This window comes from Ischnura elegans, chromosome 8 (assembly GCF_921293095.1).
Source record: "Ischnura elegans chromosome 8, ioIscEleg1.1, whole genome shotgun sequence".
Classification (NCBI taxonomy): domain Eukaryota; kingdom Metazoa; phylum Arthropoda; class Insecta; order Odonata; family Coenagrionidae; genus Ischnura; species Ischnura elegans.
In genome coordinates this window covers 11,545,290-11,557,700 of record NC_060253.1, presented here as the reverse complement: position 1 = coordinate 11,557,700, position 12,411 = coordinate 11,545,290, and the positions used below count along the sequence as shown (strand labels likewise).

At 36.3% G+C, this 12,411-nt stretch overlaps 1 protein-coding gene across 1 annotated transcript in view; it reads left to right on the top strand.

The window, feature by feature from the left end:
• The window catches only part of LOC124163906 (tyrosine-protein kinase Src64B), a 39,641-nt gene extending 27,489 nt beyond the window's left edge, over nt 1-12,152 (top strand). Inside the window, exons 6-11 of the mRNA XM_046541014.1 lie at nt 261-514; nt 1,021-1,185; nt 2,286-2,545; nt 4,494-4,647; nt 6,964-7,095; nt 8,472-12,152. Coding sequence (XP_046396970.1) covers nt 261-514; nt 1,021-1,185; nt 2,286-2,545; nt 4,494-4,647; nt 6,964-7,095; nt 8,472-8,683 — 1,177 coding nt within the window. The 3' untranslated portion in view covers nt 8,684-12,152. The remainder of the gene's footprint in view (nt 1-260; nt 515-1,020; nt 1,186-2,285; nt 2,546-4,493; nt 4,648-6,963; nt 7,096-8,471) is intronic.
• Nucleotides 12,153-12,411: the final 259 nt, after the last annotated feature.

Sequence of the window (12,411 nt, the reverse complement as noted above, 5' to 3'; positions counted from 1 at the left end):
AATTATTACATTTCACTGTTGTGCGATTGAGTGTTGGTGGTGCTCTCTGTTGTGATATCTAAACAAGTCTCCTATATTCTATTTGGAAATTTGTAGTGTCATTTTAAGTAAACTCTCATTAATGCTTAATTACTGGGTGGGTGGCTTATTTACTATTACTTATTAAATTGCTTCTGAGGCACAATTCGGTAATTATGGAAGGAAATTTGAAATTAATATTATTGCCCAGTTTATAATATTTTGAAATTTTATTTTTTCAGCTGGTTTTTTGGTAAAGTATCTAGGAAAGAAGCTGAAAAACTTCTATTACAAGAAGAAAATCCTAGGGGAACTTTCTTAATTCGTCATAGTGAACATAATCCTAATGGGTTTTCACTTAGTGTGAAAGATTGGGAAGAATCTCAAAATTACCACATCAAACATTACAAGATCAAGCCTCTGGACAAAGGAGGTTATTTCATTGCTACAAGTCAAACATTTGCTACTCTCCAGGCACTTGTTGCAGCCTATCAAAGTGAGTCATTTTTAATGCTTAGGCGGTCCTAGCTCTATGGAAATACATAATATCGTAATACCAGAGGTTCCAATAATTGATAAATTTGAAACTGGAGTGAGATTGAATCAGTTTATGAGCTTCATGTATATTTCAGCTTGATTTGAAGTTAAATTTGTGGAGTGAAAGTAAATATGCTCAATCGTTGTATTACAATAATGTTGTAAAGATTTTCAATATGTAGTTGCTAATACAATAGTGTAAAGCTTCCTACATGTAAAATATAATTAAATTCTTTCCCAGCATATCATTTGTCTGAAGTCTTATTGGGTTTGGAAGAATATTGGAAATTGAAGCTTAGGATCAATCGAAAAATTATCACACTTGAATTATTGGAAATGAATCTCTTCAAATCATGAGATAATAAATATGGCATGAAAAGGATGTACTTAATTTGAATCAAGCGCAATAGCAGAATTTGTGTGACTTATTCATTTCAATCTAAATTCTCATTTTGTCTTTTCCAGAGAATGCTCTTGGGCTTTGTCATGTTCTTGCAAAGCCTTGTCCCAAGCCAAAACCACAGATTTGGGATCTTTCCTCAGAGCTTAGGGATCAGTGGGAAATTGACCGAAAGGAGATTCAGCTCCTGAAAAAATTGGGTCAGGGAAATTTTGGAGAGGTTTGGTATGGTAAGTATTGCCTATTTTCTAATTTATATTGCTAAACAGTTGTTTGCAGAATCAAATTGGTGAAAGAAATGCCAAAATGAGTCATTTTCCCAGTACCCCTGCCTCCTTTTTGGTCCGTGCACACTTGTCATCTTTGTTAAGGGGTTGTCTTCCTCTCCTCAGCCAATGGAATATTTTGGATTGAGTATCACTAAACTAATCAGATGTTATTACAGTCTGTGCAATGGGCAAAATATCCTATGCAGTCAAATTTGCCAAAACAGTAGACTCTCATTAATACGAACAACCTTATCACAAAGTTCTCGTTATTACGTAGCAAATTGTTGGTCCTGATTAAAAGGCCAATCTAATCCATAGTAAAAGAAATGTTATTGAGAAATTTTGGTTGTAACAAAATCACGAACATCACTCCCGGCGGTTATGAAATGATCTTTATTACGAAGTTCCACGGGCATTTGGGTGGTTATACTCTATGCTACCTCATAATCACTGTGCTACATTTAAGTATTACTGCTAATGCATTGTGCCCAAGAGTGTCAATTATGGTTTTTTCTTCAGTTGTAGATACTTCATCCATGCAACATCATGTAATAAGCTGCATCCCTGTGTAATGATGGTGGCCCACTCATTACCAATTGTAAATTGGCCGTATGATAAGTCCTCTTCTGACAAACATTCAACTTTAAGAGACACGAGCGTTAAAAAAATTCAAGCATGCCCGGAATTTCAAATTAGGTGCCTTTCCAGTTGGCCATTGCGACTCAATGTGGCGTACGCATGTTGAGCACAGTCTGAACAATGTATCATTAAATGCGTCGTGAAGTCTGGAACTGTTGAGTGTATTGCTCATTCTTTCTTCCCGTGGACAGGGATAGTTTTAGGACAAACTTTACCCAATCCAATCTATCAAGTGTTTGTTCAAATCCTCACGCACTGGTTATATTATAGATTTCTCTCCACCAGGGACCTCATCATCATCATTGAATCATGAGGTGACTTTTCTTTTCTGAAACCAAACTGATTGTCACCCAAATACTTCGTCTTCATTGTATTTAGTGGTTTTGTTGTCATCATTTATTGTTCTCCCCTTAACATTGTAGGAATGTGGAGAAATAATATTGAAGTTGCAGTGAAGACGTTAAGGCAAGGCACCATGTCCACTCAAGCATTTCTTCAGGAGGCAGCCCTAATGAAAAAGTTTCGTCATGATCGTCTGGTCACATTGTATGCCGTGTGCTCACACGAGGAGCCCATATACATAGTGACAGAATTCATGTCAAATGGCAGTCTTCTTGACTTCTTGAGGAATGGTGAAGGGCGTCATCTTCAGATGGGAGATCTTGTATGGATTGCCGCCCAGGTAAATTTTCCTTTCTAAAGACAGTTTTCATTGTGCATTTTGGCATATAATATAATAAAAGAAACTTCTGTGACCGATGCTGCTCGGCATGATTAGTTTTAAATGTGCGTTCACGAGGGAAGGAGAGCTTATGCATTGTCATGTATCATGTGTGAATGTGTGTGTGAGCAGTGAAGCATGAATGGACTGGTGTGTAATGTGTTTTCCCCTTTCAACACTTTGCAATTCTGGCGTTTTTCCATCTGCGTAAGTGCCGAGTGAAAAGTCCACGTCTTCCCCTATCCCACCCTCCAAACAAAACCTGTGTACAGCGAATGGCAGGTGACACAATCTAAGGCAGAGAACGCACTTCGGCAAACCCCCTTTGGTGAGGACCCGAAAGTAACCGGCCTCTTTGCGGGTTCTACCCACCTGCCCCAACCCCAGAAATCCAACCCTCCTTGGGTTATAAAATCCGTACGTACTCTACCTTGGGAGACACATCTATGCTGACCTCATATTGGGGGCAAAGGCTATGTCGGATTGCTGAGGCGTCTTGCCCAATATGTGGACGAGAGAGGAGAGAAATGCGGAGGTTGGAACGATGAGGTGAAGAAGTGGAAACGGGAGGAAAGAACGGCAGATTTCCTATGCCAAGGGGAAGAAGGTCACCCTACGTTGTCCTGAATTGAACATTCTCTCAGCCCACAGTGAATGAAGACGCAGCGACCCCGACAGGAGCCCGCCAAGGGGGTCATCCCCCATCCAAGACTGAGAGCCGATAAGTAAAACTATCATCCCACATTACGTCCCCCCAAATTAAGAAGATTCTCGAAGAAATCCTCTTTATCCCCCAATCAAGAATAGAAGAAAGCCCAATTATTTGTGGAGAAGACCCGTCGCCCTGTAATATTCATCCAGTGGATTTTTTTTTCTTTACCCCTTTTGCCCTCCCGTTTTCCCTGTGTATGGATTGATTTTTGGTTCTTTTCATTGGCCAGTAGTGTGCTTAAGGTAAAGATAATTGGTCCATAATTTCATGTATTTCTGTGTATATTTCCTTGTTGTTTTCTTTATTGCATTAAAATTTCTGTCGTACTCATAATCTGCGTAGTAAGCTCTGGTTCTTTCGTGCACGGCAGCCATCGGCAAAGAGCGCCACCCACAGCACGTCTTCCATCCTCTCCCCAACCAACCCACATCCCACGACCACTTGTCCGACCCCCGACCCTCCCTGAGAACCCTCCCCCACAACCCCCTACTACGTCACAGTATGGATTGCTGCCCAGGTATACATATTTCACTGAAATTTTCCTTTCATTGGCAGTTTTCATGGTGTATTCAGGCATATAATATAATAAAAGAAAAAGAAAATAAGAAAAAATATCTTGTAAATTGGTGGAAAAATGTTTTTTTTTTAAATTCATTATTAAAATGAACTTCCTCAAGGTTGAGTCTGAGACAATAGAGGTTATCTATTGAATTTTCATATTTTTCATGAAAATCTGTGTTCAAATGAAAAATTCAGATGTTGTAAAGAGCTTAATGGCAAAAATTTAACCCAAAATAAAATTGTTTCTTCCCCTAATTGTAAGCAAATGATGCACGATAAACAATTATCAATAAAGTTCATGGGAACATGAATTTTCCCTTGGTGGTAACGTTTGTGGAGAACTTTGTCACCTAATGACTTATTTGAATCCCACTGTAAAAATTATATTCTCAGTGAAATAGTGGACATCTCGCAATGCATTTGTTGGGTGCAATTTAATGTTCTTATGAGAAAATTTGCTACCAAATGCATTTGCAAAATTTTCTCGGTTATTACTTGGAGATCATTTTTAATGTAGCAAATGTTCTTCATGTGATCGGTCAAAGCAATTTAATTTGTATGAGAGGCAGTTGTGCATTTTTTATGATACACTGTCAAATAATAATTTAATGGCTTAATAATTGCTTGCTGTTGAAGGTGGCGAGTGGCATGGAGTACTTGGAAGGAAAGCAACTGATTCATAGAGACCTTGCTGCTAGGAATGTCCTCATTGGAAATCACAACATAGCCAAGATATGTGATTTTGGACTAGCTAGAGTGATAGAAGATGATGAGTACTGTCCCCGACAAGGTATGCTGTAATTGACTTTCTAATGCCATTTTTGAATAATTGATGCAACACGGCTGCCTTTTTTGAGGGAATACAATGAGGTGAATGATTACTACATCTTTTGAAATAAGTGATACAGGAACTGTAACACCATTTACAAACACTCTAGTTTGTATTTTCACTGCGAATCTAGATGATTGCGTAGGTTGAATACTTCCTTCATTACTCCATTATTTCAGAATTCCTTCTCTGCTGGGTGTGTTTGCTTTACTGTTTAGTAAATATTCATAGAGTAGATATTTTGAGGCTAAATCCTTGGTGTGGAAACAGAGAGACTCTCATAACTGATGTTGATAAATGCATTGAAGTGTTAGATTGAAGGAATAATGCTCACTTGTGAATGTTATTGACACAGTATATACCTTAGTAATAGATTTAATGTGTTTGAAGTGTTAACTGATAAATATTTACAACAATTTTTTCCTGCAATTGACTAGGTGCACCCTCGTGCATGCCCAAATTATTCATTATCAGTATTCATCCTAATTATTACTCAATTAAGGTAAAATGAGTAGAAAATTCATTAAATTTGTTAGCACGGTCTGGCTTTCAGCCAATCTTTTGTGGCTTTGTTTATTTCACATCTATTGCATGAATGGGCATCAAATCACAGGCCTGAAGGTTTCCTATCCACAGCACAGACCACTCTGCTGTTTACCCTCCCAGTGGCAATTTTTGATGTGCTAGTAATTTCCCTGATTCTATTAGTTGATTTTATCGATTTGGATATTTGATTTGTAACCATGAATGTTTTCGGGATAGTTAACATATCGTATATACTGCAGACCTCAATCTACAATCATGTACCTTTTTGTAATTTTTATTGCAGTGCCTATGTTGTCAAAGAATGTTTAACCTCTTGAGCGTGAGCGACGCACCATATGCATCCTCACTATTCCTCGCCCATACGGTGCTTTAATTGTAGATATTTTAACCACCGAGTGTGATTTTTTTTTGGAGGCACTGAAGATTTTGTGCAGACATAAAGTAAAATACTTCTAGCATTGTAATCACTCTGTAAAAATATTTGTTTTCTATCAACAATTGTTTGAACCTTATGATTATAAATATGAACGTACAATTTTCAGAGCCATTTACTTTTGTCTGCTCCCTGTGTCTGGTGGTTAGTAGTTGATCTGTGTGTGGTATTGCTTAAAACAAGGTTCAAAGCAGAGTTGATGGTGGCTACCACGGAGTGGTGCTATAAGTAACCATGTTTATGCAGTGGATGGTATTAACATAAAGGAACAGACGAAGTGAAGTACCTGGGAGTTACGATAACCTTGAACCTCCTAGGGGAGAACATATAAGGAATATTTGTGGCATAGCACTGAAGAATAGGATTTACAAGGATGCAAGCATATTGTGGAAAGATTTTAGGATGATAAAGTGAAAGAAAGGTGCTATTTCACACTCGTCCGACCAGATCTTGAATTTGCAGTGAGCGTATGGGACTGGTGCAGAAAGACTTAATCTGTGAACTGAATAAAATACAAAGGAAGGCTGCGCGGTTCGTCAAAAAACTGCTACGGGCGTACAGACAGCATTACCCAGATGTTAAGCAAATTAGGCTGGAAGCCGCTGGAGACTTGGAGGCTAGGCTTAGATTGCTTGAACAATTGAGAATAAATACCTTTAAGAGGAACACGGAGAACATAATATTAGAGCCCACTATATTTCCAGGTCTGACGGAAGCGATAAATTAAGAGAGATATTTTGCCGAACTGATAGATATGCAAATTCCTTCTTCCCCCAAACTATAAAGGACTTTGCTCGGCATAATTTTGTTTGAGCATTTCCTTTTTATGTGTAAACGGCTGGTGTCCTAACACCCCCTGTCACAAGGCTTTTAGGCAGCTTGCGAGGTAGTATGTAGATGTAGATATAGAGGAGATTTATGGTTCTGTTTATGCATTAATTCCCAATGTATCCGGGACATCGGAAATAGTCACAAGGATGACAAAGGACTCGTAATTCACAACATAGTCACACGCTCAACTGTGTCATGAAGTCAGCCAACCTCATATGCAAGACCAAGGACAGCGTGGCACAGAATGTTTTTGTTGAGTCGCTCACGTGTAGAGAAGGACCATGGGCATTTCAAGTCACGCTTGAATAAGTATTGGATCAGTACCACAAATCAACAGAATGATGAATGAATATCGATCGGTTGATGGCTTATCTAGGAGATGCACTGATTGTATAGCAAAAGGAATGAGCTTGAATTTGAGTGAATACATATTTCATCTGGCAATTCTCTTCTCCCCATTCAACTAGGCTCAAGATTCCCCGTCAAGTGGACAGCACCAGAAGCCATTATTTATGGTCGATTCTCCATTAAGTCTGATGTGTGGTCCTATGGAATCTTTTTAATGGAACTATTTACCTATGGTCAAGTGCCTTATCCAGGTATGTTTTGTTTTCTTTCCATGCACTGCATTATCATCTATCTTAAGTGAAGGTAGCTTTTTTAAGTGTGAATTAAATTTTTGTCCTCTAGCCATAGGTTAATTGACTTTATTTGCATAAAATATATCCACAGTCGTTTTATGTTAACCCTCATGCAGCTGAACTCTTTAAGTGGGAAAGTGGATACATTTTTCTTTGTTTTTCTTTTTAATCCTAAACTGTTCAGTGTTATTCAAGGCTTCCTGCAATTATTTTTTCTGAGTGTGGAGAGTGTTTTTTATTCCTCGGATTCACATTAGGATTCCAAAATGTGATGTTTGATACTTTAGTTGTGATTGTGGGGTGCCTCCAGTGGTGTTGTTTAAGTCCGAACCGAAAAATCCAAATCACCGCATTTGTAGGTGAAACACAAGTCAGTATACGATGAGAAAGTGACAAAATTTGGGGAAACATGTGTGAGGAAAATCAGAATTCAGTTGATGATTTATCAGGAGATTCAAACCTATTTTCATTTCCAAATGCAAGCGTAGAACTTTAGATCCTGAGCTTGTAAAGATATTAGTGTTTAAAAGTAAATAAATTGGAAGCTTATAAAAATGATTTTTAATCAGGCAAAATAGTTAAATGTGCATGGCAATGTAAACAGAAATTGATTGAATGTACCCAGTTGAAACTTGAATACTTACTTCGTTTTAAAGCAGTCGCTTAAAAATGCATTTGGATCCAAAAATATCCTAAGATCTGACACCTGTAATCAAGTATTCTTTTTGATCATGCTCCCAACATGACTCAAAGTTATCTGTTTAAGTATTTCTGTATTAAGTAAAGGCCCTTTCACTATCCACATTTGAAGCTGGTACTGAAAGAGCTGAACCACTGGCTTCTACAAAAATTACGGTGCATTCCATTGGTGGTAGGTTTAAATACCCAAGTGACAACTAAGGATGGATGGATTATTCATAATTTCAATTTCAGCATGTGTGTAGGGATACCAGTTAGCCTTGGCAGAAGAATATAGGCTAACCACATATGTGCGTTGTGTTTTATCATATAATAGTGGAAAGAATAGAATGCAGTGAAAGTGGAAGAATGACAGTTATCAGCATACAGGCCACCCTAACTGAAATTTAGGAATGATGTACTCATTCATTTACCATATTTTCATCACACTTTGCATTTGATGGTGCAATACATACTAGTTTTTTTCCTAATGGTGTTGGTATCAATTTTATTTGCTTTTTGTTTTTTTTTAATAGCATATCATGAAATGCCTGTTTTGTCAATTGATGTCCTCCAATTATTTAACGTTTAACCATTATTATTGTTGTGGCATTTAAGGAGATATCTTGACTACTTAAACTATGATTTGCCCAAAGGTATGCATGGCCGTGAGGTGATAGAGCAGGTGGATAAGGGCTATAGGATGCCAAAACCATCCACACACCAGATTCCTGATGACATTTACAAACTTATGCTCCACTGCTGGGATGCTGATCCGGAGAGGCGGCCAACATTTGAATTCCTTAACCACTACTTTGAAGATTTCTCAATTACTTCAGAGAGGCCTTACCGTGAAGTCATTGACTGAATGAATTTCCTTGCAAATGAAAATATACAGAGGTTCTTGTAAAAGATTTCAGATCTTCACATAAATTTGTCTACCAAGAGATTTTCAAAGTGTTTTGGAATGATTTGTCTACAAGTTTAATGGAATGACATTATAATCCAATCATTTGTGTCTCAAATGAGGATCAATATATTTTTTTTATGTGTCATTGATCTCAAAAGATGTACCGATGGACTTGTGTAACTATTGTGCATGTATTTGAAAGTTTTTTTTTGTGATAACATCAATATTGAGGAGACAGTTTGATAGTGACAAAAGCCTTGGTAAGGAATATAGGCAAGACTGAATAGCTTGAAAGTGTCTGTGAGTGCTATGTGTCAAGTATTAACATAGTTTGTGTTTTAGCATACACTTTGTATTAAGAGGAAACCAAATTCGAAGAATTTTGTGTGAGGAGTGGCTTGACAACAAATGGTAATGACTACTTGTCACTTTTTGAGAGGATGTACTTTTCAATAATGCCAGTTATTGCAGAAGCTGGCTGTAGAAAGTGCCTGTTATCGGGCGCACATTAGTTATACTTTCTCATTGAATTTTTCCTGTAGCCTGGAAAATGTACTTAACAACCACAAATGTCTTCTATCAAACCTTTTTTAAAACTGGAGAGTTTAGTGGAGAAGTGCAAGTGATGCCACAGTCTTTAATGAGAAAGAATGTCCATTCTTCCATTGGAGGTGCATTTAGGGATGCACATCTGCTGTGCTAAGTTTCTACTCAATGCTCAGCGTATTAAGAGAAGAATTTTATATATAGCTCTTGTTTTTTATGAGCTCTCTCTTTATTACTAGATAGAGGAAAAAGTCTTCTTATCACATCATATAATCTTATTGCCTCAGTTTTTTCACCACGTTGATATTGCAGTGAAAAACTTTCCTTTGTGTTCTAAGGGGACTCTAGCTAAGAGTCATAAGCTTTTGGGAAAATATACATTATATCTGAACAGAGAGCAAAAACAAAAACAGCTTATTATTTTTATCTTTTTTGTTGCAAGTGATCACTTATTTATGTTGTTTACAACAATGCCCCTTATATATAATGGTTATTTGGACCTCTGGATTTTACAACCTGTTTTTAATGCTTTTTTGTGCTTTGTCACTAAACCATGATTTTTTCTATTTTGTAAATAAACTGTAATTTATTGCTTATTTTTTTTGCCTAGATTTTTTTGTGCCCGTACTTATTGTTTTGGCTTCTTATTACAAGAAAAAATCATTAATTATGATTTCATTGCCATAATAACTCTACGCATTGAATTTTATTTCATACATATGCACGAGGAAGAAAATTAGAAGCAATTAGAGACATTATAAATACAATAATCATGACGTTAGGCAGTGTTGTTTTGTTCATTTTATCAAAAGAATCATGTATGATCAAGAAGCATACCAAAAACTAACGTGATGTGTGAAGTTTATCTCTTGGATATTCTTTCCTCCTACTTCTTGCTTCAATGCTGGATTTGCAAACCTTGAAGTTGGTTCGCATTGCATTTACACTGTTCATTATTATTAGACGCTGAATAAGTATTTCATCACATTAGTTATTGATACTTCCTCCAGGTATAGTCACTACTGTAATTTCTCATCAGAAGTGGACCACTGCCAAGTAATACAAAGTCATTTTTAATACATTAACTAATTAGGAAGGTTATTTAGGACTTTGAACGTTTTTCATAAAACAACTCTATTATTTGTACTTCATCATTGGCAGGGCTGAGTACTAAGCAGGCATTGTGTACGGAAGTGAAAAGAATTTCAACCATTTAATGGATTAAACAATGGCGTGCACTTTTAATGGGGTAATATTCACTGTTTCTACATTGTCTCTGAAAATGAACCTGACAATAATAACTAAGTAGGAGATAATTGGACAGAGGTATAAAAATCAGCACAATAAATATCAAAACCATTGATGTCCCATGCATGTTAAGAAAGTCTTTCGTTTCCACAAATTTTGTTAAGGTATGGAGAAATATTTTTCAGAAACCTTTTAATTCTGATGTCTTATCAATGATTTACAAGTGTAACCTGATGTTAAAGTGCTATCAAGGTAGATTTTGAGATTTTTATGAAAAATACTTAAAAATGTCCTTACAATGCCCAAGGGTAGCTATTTAATTCACTTGGTGGTAAAAATATACATATGTATATTTGTTCATGTATTATTGCAGAAATGCTTGGTAAATCATTATGCTATTGGTGAACTTGTGGATGGACATACTTCATCTTGTTAACATTTGAATGTTCTAAACATGCCTTCATTACTTTTATATATTATGGAGCAACTTTAAAAAAAAACTACACAAAATTTCATCAAGTCCTACATGGTGTCTATGATAATTCCAACTAATTGTATTTTTCTATAAAGTTAATTACATTGGTCATCAAATCTCTCAGTATTTTGAACAATGAGGCAAACTGAAGTGTTCATGTGAAGTACAATTCCATTTTATAAATAATCCATCCTTTATTTGTCATCAGAAATGTTGGAAATGCATCATGTTTCCGTTGTGTCAAGATGTGATTGCTATCATTTGACAAAAGAAGGGATTCAGACTATGACCATGACTATTGATTGATGTTAGTGAATGTGACATTAATTTTTTGCACAAAGTTTTTTATTACAACCTTTGGCAAAGAGTGACCAATAAATACAATGGAAGAGTTGATCTACCACGTGAGGACATTTCTTTCGAGGAATTTTGAGCTTATTTCACCCCTTTTATCAAAAGTATTTTTCAATGGCTGTATTTTGATCACATTTCTCTTCATTGCAACCAATTACTTTCACAAAAAATTCCTCCATGAAATATTTTGAATCATTTATATGCCTGCCATTCTCTTTCTCACCAGAAATGGCAACGGCAGTTTGTTATCTAAGTAATTTTTCCTTCATCAACAAAGGTCTAAGAAAGGGAGTAAATATAATGCTCTTATTCATAAACACCTGCTTTTATGTCTCTGATGTTCAAGGGTTACTACCATACGAATGGGTTTCCATGGAGGTATTACCACTACAGAGCAATTGTGTATAAACAGGGGCTTGAGTAACTCAGTTTTCCATTCCAGATTAAAGGCTAGTAATTCTCAGATCAGGCTATCAGACATAACCATTCCACAAATAGGTCCAGAGCAATTAGTAAGTACCATGATCACTGTATCCATTGAGCTAAATACATTTATTATGAGTATTAGCGAAAAATTTTCCTTACTTTACTCCTGTGATTTTTGTGATAATTTTGGTTGTGTATTTATAATTGTGATATTTTGTGGCATTGTGTGAGTCAATAAGATAACCTACATGTTTTGTATTGTGAAGACCTTGAAAAACATTGTGATGATAAAACACAATGAATGATATCAATCAGTTACGGATACATGATTAACTATTGTTTCAAAATTGGAGCTTAAAAAATAAAACATTAAACGAGTGTGATTTTTGTTTCATCCTGGAACGTGAAGTGAACAAAAAGGTTACCACTTACTAACACACCAGAGAAACATTTATGAGGGTTGGTGTTAACTGCTGGACATAGAATTCCATGAGGTCTATATGTGTACATGCCACATCATTGAAACTAGGTAATGCCCAAAGTAAATATCAAAATGCCCAAATTGGGCATTTTGATATTTACTTTAGGATGAATTTTTGTTGGATTCATTTAACATGATGTTGCTGGGTTTACAATC